Below are 19045 nucleotides of genomic sequence, written 5' to 3'. Positions count from 1 at the left end.
GAGTTCATCTGCAAGCCCCTCCCTGGTGTGTAAGGAAGGCAGTTAAAGCGGGTCAAAGTGATCCAGTCGCAGAGTGGTCCTCACTCATTCCAGATCTCCCCTGAAGGACACCAGTCAGATCTTTTTTTAAGAACCCTGAATCTTAAAACTGATGATTTTTTTTTTAGGTCTCTTCATTATTTGCAATAAAATTAATTCAGAATTATGGATGGCTCTATAAAAACAAATAGGTGTGTCTGTGATTGTGCTTACCACTGTGCTTATGCACACTAAATATTTTAGAAATTACACTAAAAATGTCAAATATCCTATAAATTATAACAAAATGTCTAAAAAACATTATGCACGACTAATTTACAGTGTTTTTTCTCATAATATCTGCCTTAAGGAAGAAAATACCTATACTTAAAGCTTTTTGTACCTGAGTGGTGTTTTTGGAAATCTTTACATGTCGGCCAGTGTAGATACTATCTAGCCCTGCCTCTAGTGGTAATTAAACAGATTTTACCTGAATTTGGTTCTTAAAGCAAGAAAGGGGTAACTATGAAATTCAGTCCTAAAATCATGAAAAGTTATCCAAGTGGTAGCTATTGAATTTTCAGTGTGTAGAATGCAGAACTTCACGTTAGAAGAATGCTCTTCTGTCTTCTAGTTATATCTTGTTTAAGCGCTTAAATTACTGATAACTTTTCTCAACTTGACTCTTCTCAGTAATATCTTTGTATCACAGGAGTTTAAATTTTTAAATTTTCTTTGTTCTTGCATGACCTTCAATATCTAATCAGAATGGTAGAAAAATAATTATTTTAAAAATTCACCTTTATAAAATTGAAATTTTCTGTACTTAAAGAACCAAAGCCTACTTATTACATGTAATGGACATGACATTCATTAACAAAAGGAAAAAAAAAAAAAAACAAAAAAAAAACAAAAGGAGCTTATTTGGTTGTGGCTCTTATTTCAAAAAAGAGCTTGAGAAGGGAAGGGAAATACTATATTTCAGTAGAAAATGTTCTTTTTCTGTATTCTAAGGGGGTAGACAATACATAAATACAGAAAAAGAGTCAAATACTAAGAGGATCACTGTGAAATGTGTGTCTTTTAAAGTATAATTTTTAAAAAGTATAATATTTTATTCAAAATAATGAAATTATACTTTCTATATATTCAATTTACTGAAGTAACATGATTTACATTCTGAGTATGTTGGAGAGAATTTTAGAGTGTACTTAAATATAGACTATCCCAAAGATTCATCCTTGTAAAAGGAGTATTTTGTAACTATTGTAAATTTTTCTGAGGGTCATAGAATCCTTCACCAACTACAACTAATGAATCCAACCAGATTTCCCCACCCATCCCCCAGCCCCACTCCCAGGGTCTTACTGGAATGAGTGCAGAGAAAATAAACCAGGCTGCAGCTGGGTAGCTGCAGACATCCAAATGAAAGCTGAAAGCCTCGGTCGGAACTCTGGCTGAACTAGAAGGCAACTGGTAGTGGAATACCTCAGTCATTGGAGCACTTCTTCCAGTTGTAACTGTGCTATTTTTGTGCAGACTCCAGAAAATCAAGGTGTCCTTATTAGGTATTGTAATAGCTTTACCCACAATCAAATTCCAACGTTAAGAGATTAAAGCACATAAATTTTCCTTAGCATATAAATTTTCCTAATGCAGACAGATCCTATCTCTATCTCATCCATCATGTAAGAACAGAACACATGAATTTAGTTCCTGCTATTGAATCCTCTGCAAAAATATGAAAGGTAATACTGATGTTTTAAAATAGAAAGTTAGTACTAATGCAGTGTTGGAAAATGATATTAAAGCTTTTCTTCCTTCTTGTATGAAAAGGAATGCACTATTTACATATGGAGGCTCCTGTCAAGGTGATTCACAGAGATCTCAAGTCAAGAAATGGTAATGTAGTCCTGTGTTTTTATTTTAACTATTTTACTATGAAATATATACGCCTTGTTATAGAAATAGTTTTTCTAGATCTTTTCATGTTTTTCGTATCTTTTGTACCCTGATGTTTTGACTCATCACTGGTACCAGGAAAATCTTTCCAGTGTTAATAAACATCAGAATTATTTATGTTATTTCAAGAAGCTGCACAATATTCCATTGTATCAATAGCATGGAGTGTGGACATTGGGGCCATTTACATTTTTTTTCTATGATAGAAAATATTGAGCTCAATACTTCTCAGCAAAAATTTTTAACATATCCTTAATTGTTTCTCTAGAATTGTTTTCTGAAAGAGGTATCACTAGACCAAAGCATATACTTCTGGTCTTCTATTTTTAGATAGTTCTCTGTACTGGCAGTTTTGAGTTTTGTTCTTGTTACTTCTGAATTATCTGGTGTAAACTTTTTTCATGTCCATCATATTACCTGGAGTAGTGCCCAAAAATGATCAACACATTTCAGAGTTTGGAAAGCAAAGGCTTTCTTTTTGTTCCTTCTCTTCTTCTGTACTCTCTAAAGTTTACTTATGATCCTACATTTTATAATTTGGGACGTGTGCATTTTAAAATGTCTCACAGGATTAGACGTTATTACCTTGCAGTAAGAAGGTAACAATGCGTCTTCTATTATGTCGCTTGAAAGTTAATGGACTAAGGCAGTGACTGGGATTATTTAGCCGGCCCACACTAAAGTAAATGTTAGAGCTTGCTAACTTAAAAAAAAAAATCTTGCTATCAGTTCATTTACATGCTTTACTTACGGATATGCTTTCTAAGTAAAGAGGAGGAAAACTACTTATTTTTTAAAAATCTTTAGCTCACTGCAGTTAAAATGGGTGTGTCCTAAAAGTGTGATCCTTGCATTGGATGGTCAGGTAAGTGGAGGAAGAGAAGCAGGGGATCGGCCAGCTGCCCTTGCTGGGACTCCAGGACTGTGAGATCTGTGAGGACGGACAAACGGAAGTCCCTGGCCACTGCCACTCATCAATAGTCCCAGTTGGACCACCAGCTCGGCCCTGCCAGTCAGCTGTGGCAGGCTGTTCTCTCCACTGTCTAGGTCATCACTTACTTAGCCTTTGACTCCCCACAGACTTAAACTTCCTGGAGCTAAATACTTTTAAGAAGGGTCGGCTAACAGGAAATTGTTAGGAAATAATCTAGAATCTAGTAGGAAATATTAGTCTTAGGACTGTAGATTTTTAGTTCATGCTCAGAATTTCAGTCTAGAAAGTTAGTCATGCTCAGAATTTCAGTCTAGAAAGTTTAGTTCATGCTCAGAATTTCAGTCTAGAAAGTTAGTAAAAAAAAAAGAGTTTCTCTTTTTTTGACTTCTCTTTTTAAAAGCAGTATTTTATCAGTGTATTCTGAATATCTCATGAGATGAGAATGATTAAGTTACGGATTTATCTATGCTCATTATGAAAACTAATAACGATGGAGACTATCTGGATTTTCACAAGTTACTTGATGGGAAAACACACATTGAAAAAATAATGACCTTTTAGCAGTTTTTTTTTCTGAAACGGAATAACAAGACTCTATTTTCCATGTTCTACATTTTTATGTTAGTTTTTTTTTTAATGGAACACTTGTTTAATCATATTTTTTAAAATTTATTTAAATTCAATTTGCCAACATATAGTATAACACCCATTGCTCATCCCATCAAGTCACTTGTCAATCTTTTAATGAGAAAAAAGAAGTAGAGGTATTTTAAAAGGCAACTGATTATCCTATTAACAATTTATATTTTCATTTGAAAAAATTTATAGTTCATGTATAAATCACATTTACCCTTAGGCTATTTCATGCAAAGAGTTATCTTTTCCCTATTTAGCAAGGTCATTAATAACAGCTTAGTAAGAAATGATCAGCTACTGTGTTCAGGATGCTGTGTGCTTACATAAGAAATGCCAGGGGTACCTGGGCCGCTCAGTCAGTTGCTTCCGACTCTTGATTTTTGCTCAGGTCATGATCTCAGGGTTGTGAGATGGAGCCCTGTGTCGGGCTCCACGCTCAGTGCAGAGTCTGCTGGAGATTCTCACTTTCCCTCTGACCCTCCCCCCTGCTCCCTCCCTCTCCCTCCCTCTCTCTAAAATAAATGAATAAAATATTTAATTTTAATAAAAAATGGAAGAAATGCCAAAACAGTTCTTCAAGGTCTATCTTGGACCTCCTCGCCTCTTCTGCTCTTATTCACCCACTCCCATAAAAGCCCCATCTGCATATTAATACTCCCAAACAGACCTCTGCTTCGGAACCCCTTGTCTAGTCTGTTGATTGGGAGAGGCCACATAGATATTTGTATGACCCTAAGGTTATCATGTTCACATTGATCTTTTCATTTCCTCTCTGCCCCTAAAAAATGAGTTCTGTATTCCTTTTCTCCGTGAGTGGTAATACCAGTTGCCTAAGCCAGAGATGAGATCAAAAGGAACAATTTGATTGCAGAGCTCTTGTTCTAACCGTTGTGCTGTATTACCCCTTTATTTGATTTCATCCTTGAGAAATTCTTCATCCTCCCCCCCACCCTCTGCTCATTATTCAAACCTAGTTGATTTGGCCTCCTAAGTGTTTCTTTTTCTTTCTTTTTTAAAAAGGTTTTAGTCATTTATTTGAGAGAGAGAATGAGAGAGAGTGAGTACAAGCAGGGGAGCAGCAGAGGGAGAGGGAGACAGAGAGGGAGAAGCAGACTCCCCAGCAAGCTAGGAGCCCGATGTGGGGCTCGATCTCAGGACCCTGAGATCATGACCTGAGCTGAAGGCAGACACATAAGTGATTAAGCCACCCAGGGGCCCCCTCCCTGCCTATTTTTAAGGTTTTATTTATTTTAGAGAGAGAGTGTGTGAGCAGGAGGAGGAGCAGAAGAAGAGGGGAAACAGAGTCCCCACTGAGAGTGGAGCCTGACACAGGGCTTGATCCCATGACCCATGAGATCACAACCCATGCAGTCACAGCTGAGCTGAAACCAAGAATCTAGTGCTCAACCAACTGAGCCACCCAGGTGCCCCTGATTTGGCCTCCTAAGTGTTTCTTGATTCGGTCCACTTCTCTCCTGTGCCACAGCCTTCATGTGGGCATCGTCATGTCTCTCTTGGGCTACAGCCACTTGGGTGCATGGTGACCTCCTTGCCTCCAGTTCTGCTCTTCTCTCATATGCTCTCCCCTCTGCACATCTGACCATTTCATTTCTCTGCTTAAAGTTGTTCATTGGACGTCCATTTCTCACAGAGGCTCTTCGGGACCAGGCCCCTGCCTTCCAAAATTGTGCATGTTTCCCTCTGCTCCTGACCTTCTGCAGGGCACTTTTTTTCTGCCTAAAAAATGCTTTCCTCCTCCAGTGGTCCTGTTGGGTTCGTTCCAGCTTGTTCTTCGGGTCTTAGTGTGATCACCATTTCTTCCAGAAAACTCCTGATTCCAAGGCAATCTCTGCAACTCTCATCATAGAATTTATCCCATTTAATTATATATTTTTTTAAAAAATTAATGTTAATTCCAGTGTATTCACATACAGTATTATATTAGGTTCAGGTGTTATCCCACTTGGTTAATAGACCTTGGTTTCATTAGACTGTAAGCTCCACAGGAGCGTTGATAAGCCAGTGTTGCTCACCTTCCTCTCCCAGAACATAGTACATGGCCTTACCCATAGAGGTGCTCGGCAGATATTTGTTAAGTAAGTGAATATATGAATAAGTGAGTGAGTGAATGTTGTCTCTGCCTATTGGAAGATTACTCTTCGATTGGGAGGAAAAAACATATACCACGAAGTAACAATGCTAGTGACCTCCTCAATATCATGCTGGCAGTCTAGTGGCAGACCCAAGGACAAATTTTGGTTCTCAGGGGTGCCTGGGTGGGTGGCTTAGTCAGTTAAGCGTCTGCCTTCAGCTCAGGTCATAATCTCAGGGTCCTGGGATCAAGTTCCACATCAGGCTCCCAGCTCAGCGGGGAGTCTGCTTCTCCCTCTCCTGCCCTTCTCCTCTGCTTGTGCTCTTTTTCTCTCTCTTTTAAATAACTCAATAAAATCTTTTTTAAAAATTTGGGGGTTTTTTACTACTAACATACGCCATTTTTATTGGACAGTATTACATTTATTTAAACAAATATTTCGAAAGCCTTTGAGTCAGCACTTCATGGAATTTCTTATTGCAAAATCTTCAATGCAGTAAATACTTCAGTTTTACCTTTCATATGTCATATGAAAGATAGAAGCTTATAGGGTTTTTTCAATCTGAGATGACTCAAATAAATTAGATGATTGTCATAATTTTTCTTCTTTTTTTTTTTTTTTTTAGTTGTTATAGCTGCTGATGGGGTATTGAAGGTAGGACTGCTTCTTTTAATTTTTTTCAAAAGTGGTTGTTAACTTTGGATATACATTTTTGTGACTGATAATTCTATTATAAATCAGTAAGTAGAAGGTTGATCACTTGTTTTTTCCCTTTTCTCAGATATGTGATTTTGGTGCCTCTCGGTTCCATAACCATACAACACACATGTCCTTGGTTGGGACTTTCCCATGGATGGCTCCAGAAGTTATCCAAAGTCTCCCTGTGTCTGAAACTTGTGACACATATTCCTATGGTGTGGTGAGTTCATTTCTCTCTCTCTCTCTCTCTCTCTTTTTTTTTCTTTTTTTTTGGTTGTTACTCAAGGAGATCTAAAAAAGCAAACACCCCCAGCAGTGGGACAGCAATTTAACACAGTTTTAAGACAACAGTGGTGGTTCTGGTGGAATGCCTAGAGCAGTGACCACACAGAGAACACTTCCTAATTGCTAGAGTGTTTACTCTGGTCACCTTTATGCATCTGAATTATTTTGTCTTATGTTAAGAAGAAACCAACACTACTTCCAAAGAGCAATTAGATGGAACCTAAAGTAATGCCAGGCCAGATGCACTCTTGTGACAAGTGCTTTCCTGGGCTGGACGCAGGACTGTGGTGTATCTGTGTAACTCAGTGGAAATGTGGGTCATCTGGAATGGGACTTCACTGTAGTAAGTTGCTCAAAACACACCAGTCGGTCTGCCGCAGGATTTAATTAACTATAGGAGAATTTTGAATGTTAACTATTAAAATGACTAGAGGGAAACATACTTGGTCTTTAGCCCCTAGCCTTGCCCAAGCCCACAGTAAGTCTTATACAGTAGTGTGATTCGGAAGCATGAATGTAAGGTATCATGTAAAAATCACAGTGGAAAAGCACAGATAAGAACAGGATCTTTAGTGAGGGGGCAGACAGCCAAGCCTTTTCCAAATTATAATACATCTTATGTACATCAAATTAATATAATAGAGATGAATTTTGTTGGCTACTGAAAAAAGTCATTACAAGAATGAAATACGTGTTTTTGGCAAAAGGCTAGAATTTTAAAGGTTGAAAGACAACAATTGCTTCAGGCTACATATCTCATTTCCTTAATTCTGGGTATTTCGAAGAATGAAGGCTATAAACTGTAGACAGTGATCAAATAAAACCCCATCGAAAGATGGAGAAAAACCCAAGTTCCTGAAGAGACTCGATTCTAAAACTCCTTCCCTAGGTCATAAGTTCTTACTTTCTGACCATTCCCACAAATCACCTGCTGGGGAGGTCTGAAAATGGGGGAATGTGTTGCAATTTCAGACTTTCTGTGAGATCCTTTTCTCTTAGGAAGTTATGTTGCTTCATGTTTAAGCAGGAATGCATTTACTGTGGCAGGCACTGTACTCGACACCGGCGTGGGGAGAGTTAAATTGTCCTTTGCCTGCTCATCGGGACCAGTGCCGCCTTCTGTCCTGTGGAACAGGAGCCAGCAAACTCTTTCTGTAAAGGACCAGACAGTGAATCTCTTCTACCCTGAGGCTCACTGATAATCCCCACTGCGTGCTCTTCTGTTTTGTACAACTCTTCACAGACGTGAAAACCACTGTGCGTTCTGCAGCAGGCCACGGTTCGCAGAGGAAGTTCTGTGGAGCAAGAGGAAGGGGAAGGGAAGCATCAGGGCTGGAGTCGTTCATGGCGAGCCAGCAAGAGCCCACACTTCTCACTCTCACTAGCCTGTGCATGTAGCTGCACACACATAGATGCGGGCAGTTAGAGTTTCTAAATTATTTTTGCATATGAACTAGAAGACTCTCGAGGCTCACCTTAGCACTGCCCCCCAACCTCTCGTATAGTGCTTTTACTTTGAAAATTCTCCCCAAGCCTTGGACTCTCCCTGTCCCAGAAATGTTTGATCTGAAAGACAGCTATGACTTCCAAATAGAGTGAACTTTTGGTTTCAGTATTATCTCATTTATGAAAACAGACCTCACACTGCCTCCTTCCAAAACCTTACAGTTAGCAGGGGGTTTTGGGTGCAGTGCACCCATGGGGTTTCCTGAGCTGAAGTAGAATCTCGGTCTGGTAACCAAGGACCGATGTCTTTTCACATGCAAACTGTCCAAGAGATTAGGGACTTCCCTGTGCGGCACCTAGGATTTTTTCCTCTATCTTTTTAAATCCCTTTTGCTCATTCCTCATCAACCCCCTCATGATCAACATACCTTGAATCAGCTTTTCCGAGGCTGCAAATGGTGTTTACCTTGTTAAAAAGCTCTTCCTTTGAGTGATGGTGCACTGCTCCTTAGTAGATGGGCTCGAACATCTCTCTTGGTGAACGAGGTTTCCTGTCTACTTGTTTGCCGAGCTAACCCTTCCCTTGTTCTGGTCCAAGGGATTTAACAAATGCTTAAATCATTCTAGCAAGTAGTTTCACTTACTGTAGCAAACTTGATAGCCAATCGCTGAACATTTCCAGCGTCATTCTATATTGACACACCAGATGCTGCAGCTCAGAACCTGTCCGCCCCAGCCACAGGCTTCTGAATATCAACTCTGTGTTCATGTTAGAGTCTTCTTTTGATGGGCAGAAACAAAGAATGCCATTACAGTGACTCTATTTCTCTGAAAACAGTATCTTAGGTTTACTTGGAATTCTGGTTAGGCTCCACCCGTAGCTAGATCAACAGAGTTCCATACCGAAGGTTGTACATAAACTAATTTAATTACAAGTGAGAATTCAAGATTTTATTGAATTCTGACCTCTTCCCATTATGTTCTAGATAAACACCATTTAATCAAAGAAATGGTACCAGGCATGCTTTCCAGAGCTTTTTGTTTAAACAAACATACATTTTTTAAAAATGAAGAAGGCATCACATGGTCAGAGTAGGTATTACCTAAAAGAGCAGGAGAGAATGGTTACTAAGGTAGGGGCATGTTAGTTTTAGAACTTTGTAGTCCATAGGCTGAAAATGATAGCTATCTAGGAAAGTGATGTGGTTATTTAGGATTTTTGATGTCCTTTCAGAAATAGATAAGTAGCCAGGACCATTTGTCTGTAAAGTGTCTCTGCACAAAACATCCTATAGTTCACTGAAAGTCTGTCCTATTCACTGAGCCTCCACACACGTACACACTTAATAGTTGCATACAGATGAATAAGACTGTAAGGGAGAGTTGTCCTTTTTTGAAACCCACCTCAAAAAAAATAAAAACTAACATATTTTTGCTTTTCATTTTTGCTTTCATTTTTCTGTTTTTTTCAGACTTGCTCTAATATTACTTAAGTCCCTAGTAACCCATAGCTTGATAAATCTGTATCGCTTCTTAACACATAGCAAGACTATCCAGCCTGGGACAGCCTTAAAATAAATGTGCTGCAAATGCCAGAAGTGGATCTTGTGATCCTTGCTTCTAAGCTGATAAACTTTGCCAGACAGGCAATTGTTTCTCTCCCCATATTACAAGAAAGGAGCTTGTGCTACCCCCTTATGATGATCTCCCTTGAAGGACAGAACCAGAGGAGTGTTTAGTATGTTATCCACATAAAAGGAAAGCAAAAATCATTGAAAGAATAAGCCTTCTGAGAACACGAGGCCTAGCCACTCTTTAAAAACAAAGCTATCCTAATGACAATGCAGAAAGGATTACCTTCTCAGAAGCTTCTGAGCCAGAACCACTATTTGAAAGTAGAGTGGCTTAAGAGCGAGCATCACTGCGTCACTTGTCTGTGAGCCCTGTTCCAGAACAAGCCCAGCTCAGGTAATGGCCTGCCATTGTTTGTAAAAGAAAGGGGAGGAAAAGTACACAGCCTTGTCCAAGTTTCTCTGCAAACTGAAAATAGAAATTGTTCCTTGTGAGCACAGTTGAAACGTGAACACGTCTCAAGATAGAATGAGTTGGAAAGTATTTTTAAGGGGAAAGATCACAATAATGTTTGGCCTGCATCCCCATCACTGATATTTTCAGGCATAGTTTGATATATTTTTAGACCTCCAAATGACTTCCTCCACAAAGGACTTTTTTGTGCCGAACGTCACCGGGTTTAGTGCAGAAGCAGCTGCTGTCCAGTCTCACCCCATCTACTCTTTGATACGTGCCTCCACCTGGCGAATCAGTAATAGGGAACGTGGGCATGTGCCGCCGCTGCTGGACGTGAGCTGAAGAGTCACTTGGGGCCCGCAGCGCAGCAGCCTCGGGGCCGTGTCCACACCCGCAGATGGCCCCGTGGCTATAGTAGCTCTTCCGGGACACACTGGGGGACTGGAATGAAACTATTTTTCCAGGGTCAGAACTCTTGGAGAAATAGAACTTGGACTTGAGTTGATGTTGGATGTCTTCCAACTGAATATTTTGGAACAAAGAATGACATAAATCTTCTTTGTGTGTCACTTCCCAAGCTCTTGGTTTTGCATTTGGCCTTGACAAACCCAGTCAGCCTCCTTGTGTGCGCCTGTGCAGGCCGGGTCAGAAGGCAGGGGGCACGAGGCCGCTTACCTGGACACCTTGGGGTCTGGAGCTTTCCATCTATTTGAGGCTGATTCACTGTGCCCTTTCTCCTCAGGAGGGCCAAAGCCACCAGTTTGCTTGCTCTATGTGTCCTTTCCCTCCCCAGCCTCGGCACCAGGGGAGTGGGAATTGCACGTTTCCTGCCCAGGCCTCGGGCTGCTCCATCTCCCCATCTCCCCATCTCCCCATTTCCCCGTCTCCCCATCTCCAGGTGCAAGTGGGGCCTGGGGGACGCATACCTGTCTGGCCCTCACGCTGCCTTTACTGACAGTGCCTGCTACAGGCGGCCCCTTCTGGGTTGCCCCTTACCTTTTCCTAATCACTTCTGGGACTCAGATAGAATTATTCAGTAGCTCTTCTAAAGAAGTACCTTACACACTTGATTAAAAGCCCAAAGAGGCTTCAGTGAATTTTTTTTTCCTCCTGCTTGAGCAGCATCTGCCAATTTCCCTGATTTTCCTGCTAATTATCTTCCTATTAGCCAGAGTTCATTTCACATGTTGAGTCAAATATGACTGAGCACTGGCTGAGGAAACAGCGGATACAGTTAAAGGTTTGTAGGACCTGCCTGAAGAGAGTGCATGTTCTCAATCTACATTCTTCTTTAGAAACAGTTGTTTTTTGTTTTTAGAATAAGAGCAATCGAAATCAAAACCGTTGCATTCATTTGCTTTTCATCTCTGCCCTGGCTCCCCGCCCTGAAATGTGGCATGTCACATTCTCTCTCACAAGGCAGCCTCCCTTTTCTCGAGTTACATCTGGTTAAGAGCTTGACTGTTAGGGAAGGTAGCAACTCATATTCTAGCTCTGCCACTTGATAATGGAGTGTCTTTGGGCAAGTTTATTTCACTTTCTTAGGCCTTAGTTTCCTCATCTATAAAGTGAGGGTAATATCTGTTGGGGGGGGTTGATATTAATCATGGTAACATGTGTAAAGAGTTTAATAAGGCATCTGGAACATAATCACTCGGCGAATGAGTGGTTATTATGATTATTGACAAAATTGTAATTGTTGTCACACTTCACAAAATATTGATAGACTCCGATTTTGATGCCCATTTGTATAAATAGAGAAAATTAACTGAATGTAAAAAAGTCACCATTACTTAGTATTTTAAATAAAACCCAAATCCTTGGCTGTTTTCAGCATTGCTAGAATCAGTTTGCATTCTTTGGGCATTTCAGTGCAGATTTAAAATCCTCTCAAGGATCGCAGGGAGATGAGCACACTCGTAAGTTTCACATGCGCACGCACACACACCCGTAGCTTATGTACATGACATTAAGTATTTATTACATTTTAGGATATATATTAAATTATATTATAGGTGGAAGAAATGACTCCCTTAGACCAACTCATTTTGAGAGACTTTCTCCAAAACACAAAATTTAAATGTTACAGTTTTGCAAGTACCTACCATTATGAGGTGAATGGTTTAGACAGTGATTTGGATTTAGGGCTCAATATTTTTTATCAGACCATTACTGAACCTTTAAAAATACGGTTGAATTCCCAGTTATTATCTTACAGAGAAATTTATTGGTGATTCAAGGTAGAAAGAGTTTGACTAAGAAAATATAAAACCTAATTTGTAGGAATCTGTGAGAATTCTAGTAACTTACAAGATAAATTATGTAGGCCCATTGGTTTCATAAGTCTGGCTCTAAATGTCCTGATTTCTAAACTTTGTAAAAATGAGCAAAAAAAATGTATGTATGCGTGTGTGTGTGTGTGTTGTATACATATATAAAATGTGTGTGTGTGATTTAATATTTGGAAGAAGTCCTGTGCATGAATATATATGTTTTGTCCAAGTTTCTACAGGTGGGGTTGGTTTCGTCTGGTAATTGGATACAGTTAAATGTTAGATAAAGTTTCAGTAATATACCAAAAATATAAAGTACAAGAATAAAAATTCCATTTTCTTTTTGTTCCAGGTTCTCTGGGAGATGCTAACAAGGGAGGTCCCCTTTAAAGGTTTGGAAGGATTACAAGTAGCTTGGCTTGTAGTGGAAAAAAACGAGGTAAGACTACGATTCTCCATTCAGGTACATAGATCAGAAAACAGTATTGGGGTTTTGCAAAAGACTTTTTCATCTTCTTCAAATTGAAAGTAAGTTCACGCTTATGGAAAGATTAGCAGTAGGAGCTAACACAAAGGGTCAAAGTGATGTTATTCCTCATGAATGGACCCTTTACATCTAATTGTTGCAGCTTCACGTCGTGATGCTGTAGATCAAAAATTGTACAAGTACTGTACTAGTTTCTCAGTCTCAATTGTAAAACCTAGGGGTTTGTTCTTAGTGATGAAAGAAGCCATTGCGTCCAAGGTAGGGGAACAGTTTAACTCCATCTCCTGCGTTTAGGACATCTTTTTTACTGGCCGGGAGTTGATATATCTGTAAGAGACCTTCAGCTACTTCAACTTACCTCTCCCAGCAGGAGTCACTATAGTACAAGAAACTGTCGCTTAGATGAGAATTTCAAAAATAAAAGAAGAAAAAATAGTTTCAAAAAAGGGAAAAATTACAGTTTTGCCACCTACGTTGAACACTACATTGAAGATGAGCTCCTCACTGGAATTGGCGAGGCAGTGGCATAACTGTTCCCTTCTTCATGCAGAGCCTTTCCATTTCAAAAGAACTTCAGTGGCGTAAACACCGTTTGTGCTGTGTCCCCAGCCTCGCTTTTCTTCTTCCCACAAATTGAGGCTTTCAGTTAGTTGGACCTATGAGCCTACATCAGAGAACGTGGTACATTCATATCAAAGAGAGCAACTACATTTTGAAAGGTTTAAAATTGTGACTGAAATGCACAGGCATGGAAATCCTCAGCATAAGGCTGAAGCATCCAGTATCAAGGTACTATGAGAACTTAGATCCAGTAATGGAAGCATGCGGTTGTCTTTGCAATGCAAAACAACCTTAGTTCACAAAGCTTCATTTCCAGATCTTATCTGTGCCCTCCTCAAAAGGTAAGAGTGCAACCTCGGAATGAAATAATTTGCAAAAAGGTGAATACATGGAGATATGCCCTTTTTAAGGCTATAAAAGAATTAGATTGATCTGCTCCCCATGAGAGTGCAGGAACAGACTAGATTAACCAAACAGCTGCTATTGACAAGGAGAAACCAAGTTTCCATAGTTTAGATCATATAACCCAGCTACCTTATTAATTTGTCCTCCTGAGCTCTTGAGAACAGATGAAATGTTCATGATAGCTGAACTTGATGGGAGAGAGCTGCCAATTTAAGAAAAAGGAAAAGGAGTTATATTCAAGAATGTGTCCTGCTCAGTGTTTCACAGGAGCTGTTCTGTTTTAATTAAATGTCCTGGTTATTCCTGGTGTGCTATTAAATCAGACCCTCATACACAGGATAACTGATAGGTTCATGATATGAGAACTCACTTGCTTCTGTTCTGTTTCTTTTGCAAGTGAGATGATTAGATGTTTGGTCCTGGGTTTACAAATGAGAGTGAAGAAAATTATTGACCTCATGTTGACTTTGGAGCGGAACACTCAATGTAACTTTTTCCCCTCTACGTTGTTCCAAGGTGAACTAGAAAAAGTTTTTTAAAAGCTAACTGGACCCTCCAGATATGTGTAACAGGAAACAGTATTTTACAGTATTTCATTTAAAGGATGGCAGAAGAGGTGTGCATCTAAAGCACTTTCAAAACATTGGAATATCCATCAAGGATGATTAAAGCTGATAAAAAAAATGAATTTAGACGCTGTCTTTGGATAGCTGGCTTGAGGGCTACGAATCACCCATAAATAACCTTTAGAACCTCAACATATACAGGAGGAGGGTGTCAGTCACCCCCCTTTCCCTCAGGGATTCCCTAGGGTAGAATTCATCCATGAATGAATTCATGGGGTGAAACATCCATGTTTCATCCATGGGGTGACCTGATGATCGGCTAATAACTGATGGAGACCACTCAGATACCTCCCATTCTGTACAGAGAATAGCAAGTTCAGAGAACACCGCCCCACAAGGTGAAACAAGTTTTCTCAGCTTTCTACTAAACTTAAGGAAAATTGGGTATTGCGAGGCTACTCACTTATCTACTCTCACTCTGCATATCTGTCAAAAATATGGAAATGAAGTTTAAGTGTACTTTTCACTGTCATCATTCAAAAAGGAGTCTTCATTTCATCTTATGAATGTAGACACTTATTCCCAAAACAAGTTCTGTTGACATAACATTAAAATAATTGCCACGTCTCAACTATACAGAACAAACTTGAGGGGGTTGCTGGAGGGGAGGTGGGCGGGGGATGGGTTAAATGGGTGATGGGTATTAAGGAGGGTACTTGTGATGAGCACTGGGTGTTGCACTTAAGTGGTGAATCACTAAATTCTACACCTGAAACTAATATTATCCTGTATGTTAACTGGAATTTAAAAACCTGAAAACATTGCCAAGGATTTATTTCATTTCATGATAAAATTGAGACTTTGACTTAAAATAATTTACAAAATCCTTTCAACTTCTAATTATTTCATTTATTTCTACTTTGGAATAATTTAGGTTCTTGAGTTGAAAAGAGCAACCTGTATTTTTTTTTAACAGGCCTCATTTAAATAAAGAATGATGTGTTTAACTTAGGGAGACATTTTAAATGTAAGCCAGTCACCCTAGAATGGACTTAAAGCCAAATATTAGAGTTACCTTTTCTTTTTAACTTTTTGTTTTGAAATACTTATAGACTCATAGGAAGTTTCAAAAATATTAGAAGAGATTCTGTGTATCCTTCATCCAGCTTCCCCCATTGATGAGATACAGGTATAGGCCAATTCCAAAATCAGAAAGTTGACATTGATACATTACTCTTAACTAGACTCTAGACCTTATTCGGTTTCACCATTTAGGACTGTTTTTTGGGTCTGTAGGGAAATGAGTACTTTCTAAAAATATCTGAAAGTGTTTGCTTCTAAATGCCTAATAATGAAGTAAGACCTTCAGACAATATTTTTTTAATATTAAATTCTTTTAAATCTAGATGCATAAAGCACAGTTAAAACAAAGACTAGCCCTTACAGAAGTCATGAAATTAGGAGAGTATTACTAATAAATTTTGTAATTTCTATAAAACTCAGTGGTCATTCAAAATATTCTAAAACAGAATTTCTATCTTTACAAGTATTTAGATTCTCATATAAAATGTTTTGTTCTCTATGTAGCAAAAGAAAAACCTTTTTTTTTTTTTAAGAGAGAATGCACATGTACACAGGTGTGCAAGTAGGGGGAGGGCCAGAGGCGGGGAGAGAATCCTAAGCAGCATGGAGCCTGACATGGGGCTGTATCTCACGACCCTGAGATCATGACCTGAGCTGAAATCAATAGTCGGTCACCTAACAACTGAGCCACCCAGGCATCCAAAATTTTTCTTAATAGAAATCTTCAAAAAACTTAATCCATTGTTGACTACGCTTTGGAAAAATAAATAATCGACAAAATATAATTTCTTGAATCTTATGTAGAAGATGGAAGGTGCAGAAAAAGAATATGATCTTTAAAAAAATGTCATGCCTAATTTAATAGTTGGGAAACATTTTCATTTTAAATTTGAAACTTTTAAAATATTTGAGTTTTAAGTAGTGTGGCTAATCTTTTGTTAAAATCTAGTTATTTTAAGATGTTTTCATGCATTAGAAATGCCCACGGTTCTGTAATCAGGACTTAAATACTTTGGATTCTCTTTTAAGGTACTTTTTTAATGTACTGAAATAAATCCTTACATTAGTGTCTGAGTCTAGATTTAACTTATATTTGAGTATATCAGATAATTTAAGATCATTATGTCATCTTTCATAATGTCTCAGATGCAGTAAGCTAAGTTTTTCAATAAGAAAAAAGATTAACACCCATATTCATCTAGGTCACATTTCAGTTCTCAGAAAAATGTGAAAAAGTTATATCGAAAATGTTATCTTTTATGAGAAATTACTTTGCCATGGAGTGCATTCAGCTGAATAATTGCAATCACTTTGTTTTTCTTAGTTACCACTCCCAACCAACCATCTTACATAAATATTTTTAAAAAGTAAACACCTGATTTTCCTTTTGATCTTCATCAAAAGGCTTCCAGTTCACATTACAGTAAAATGAGTACAGCTTACCCAATCTCCTCTATTTTATGTAATCAGCATAGCCTTCAACTTGGTGAGGGTTGTTCTGTTTAAAACTTTCAGGTTTTATTTATTTTGGTTTATTTTGATTTTAAGGTTATCTGTAATTCTAAACATAGATCATCTGTTTTCTTGCCAGGGCAACTCTTTTTTCTGGTTTTATACGTAGCCTACCCCAAATCCAATTAAGTTCAGTTTAAGTTTTTTATTTGCCAAACTTGTTTGCTAAACAAAACTGCAGAATAAATCTTGGTACAGTGCAGTGATTTTCAGCTCTGTCACATGCAGGCCTCTTGCCATAACGGCTCTGTTCGTGCTCCCTCTCCTCCCCTAAAATGAAATTCAGATGTAGGACCACAGACCCACACACATTGTATTTTAAAGGCAACATAATGCTCTAACTGTAATATAAGGAAGATATGGATGAAATCTGTATTACGGCATATAAATGCGCAGGCATGACCACAGTAGAGGGGGGGAATGGAAGTTTTAGGGCCTTGTCCCCATGGATAAATAGGATTCAACAGCTACAAATGCAGGCTAGAGCTGAACTGTGTCAAAGATTGAAGCAGCAGCATGAACAATGCTGTTGTAGGCGACATTTTCCAAAAATCTTGGTAAGGTTATGAATAATACAAAGATCAATCTGCCCTTGATTTATTTTATTTGGTAGTTGCATTCTCAGTTCATTGCATTTTAAGTGTGCTCAAAATATACATTATTATAAATCAGAGAGTCTAGGGCCAGAAAATTATACACCTCGTTGTTTGATTGCACATGGGGCATTAAGTTTGGTGGAGTGCAAGGGAGTACTTGGGGATTTACAACATAGTGAAAGGTGTCTAGCATTCTTCACTTGCTCCAGGTGCAACTCTCCAGCCTTTAAAACAAACAAAAATGCCTCCATAGATCTCTAAAGAGCCTCCAGTGGCATGACAAGTTCTAGAGAACCACTTCTGTAAAATGCTGGAATGGAACTGATGCTCACAGTATAATCTTTGTTGTATCCAGCCCTTGCGCTTCGCCATGAGTCATCCATTCAGAATATCTTACTGGCCATTGAGAAAAGGCCCACTTCTCTCAAATGATCTCTGTGATGGTCTGTCCTGAAGATGTTTTCAGAGGTGTACACCTACTGCCAAAGCTGAACTGGTTGCCTACTTGCCTCGCCTGCTTGCGTATTTCATAGCCGCATATGCAAGAACAGTGATAGATTTGTGGGTTTAGAGTTCCTATTTCTGTTCCACCGGCCCTTCTCCTACTATAGTTTTTTTTTTTTTTTTTTTCAAAAAAAAATTTTAATGTAGTTTCTCTTAGACTTGAGTCTGTGTTTCGTTGGATTTGTTGTGCTGAACCCGACTTCTCCATACACTGGGATGCTTTTTTGGAAATACAGTATTAAAAGTGTCTTTAGAGATTAGATAGGATGAATCTAAACATAAATTCTCACCTGCCATATATCAATTGATGGAAGTTTTAAATTTAATGACATGATTGTGCCCTTAAAGTAACTCTTTTATGAACTTGCAGTGAATATCTACTTACCTTAATGAGTAAATCCTTCTGTTTTTCCTTTCTCTGTGGTAGAGATTAACCATTCCAAGCAGCTGCCCCAGAAGTTTTGCTGAGCTGTTACGTCAGTGTTGGGAAGCTGATGCCAAGGTATATAAGTAAAAATAAATTTTTTTTCTTTGGTTGTTCAGAATTCTGAAATTTCACTTGTTTGTTTGGCTTTGAATTTTTAAAACTTGGAGTAATAAGAATCGTTACAAAGCAAAGCCAGATTGCTGTTCCCCTGAGTCCCAGATGGACTCTTAAGGCTTTCTGTTGATAGCTGCTTATCCTGATCCTTAGAAATTCATTACTGGCTGTTCTTACAGCACTCTGGCATTCTTGATTCAATAGAAAGAATTACATTCCTTTGTTTTTAATCTTTAATAAGAACTACTGCACAAAATGGCCCACACACAGTGCTTATTATATGCCAGGAACTGGGATCCCTGGGTGGCGCAGCGGTTTGGCGCCTGCCTTTGGCCCAGGGCGCGATCCTGGAGACCCGGGATCGAATCCCACGTCGGGCTCTCGGTGCATGGGGCCTGCTTCTCTCTGCCTGTGTC

At 38.9% G+C, this 19045-nt stretch overlaps 1 protein-coding gene and 1 long non-coding RNA gene across 12 annotated transcripts in view; one reads left to right on the top strand and one right to left on the bottom strand.

Moving 5' to 3' along the window:
* Positions 1 to 19045, top strand: part of MAP3K20 (mitogen-activated protein kinase kinase kinase 20) — a 178358-nt gene that overhangs the window by 98963 nt on the left and 60350 nt on the right. For all 10 annotated transcript variants that reach the window (XM_072810902.1, XM_072810903.1, XM_072810900.1 and 7 more), the window contains 5 exons: positions 1855 to 1920; positions 6269 to 6297; positions 6425 to 6562; positions 12727 to 12813; positions 18516 to 18590. In XM_072810902.1, the coding sequence (XP_072667003.1) occupies positions 1855 to 1920; positions 6269 to 6297; positions 6425 to 6562; positions 12727 to 12813; positions 18516 to 18590 (395 nt within the window). The remainder of the gene's footprint in view (positions 1 to 1854; positions 1921 to 6268; positions 6298 to 6424; positions 6563 to 12726; positions 12814 to 18515; positions 18591 to 19045) is intronic.
* LOC140624166 (uncharacterized) lies at positions 6310 to 18580 on the bottom strand. 2 transcript variants are annotated; one of them, XR_012023685.1, is made up of 5 exons: positions 18474 to 18580; positions 13957 to 14029; positions 9931 to 13525; positions 8502 to 9176; positions 6310 to 7922 (listed from the first exon to the last, which is right to left on the bottom strand). It is a non-coding gene; the product is annotated as an uncharacterized lncRNA (long non-coding RNA). The 2 variants fall into 2 exon arrangements; XR_012023683.1 differs by having other exon boundaries at positions 8502 to 13525.

This window comes from Canis lupus, chromosome 34 (genome assembly GCF_048164855.1).
Source record: "Canis lupus baileyi chromosome 34, mCanLup2.hap1, whole genome shotgun sequence".
Taxonomy (NCBI): domain Eukaryota; kingdom Metazoa; phylum Chordata; class Mammalia; order Carnivora; family Canidae; genus Canis; species Canis lupus.
Note: the sequence above shows the minus strand (reverse complement) of the source record. Positions and strands in the feature narration are given on the sequence as shown.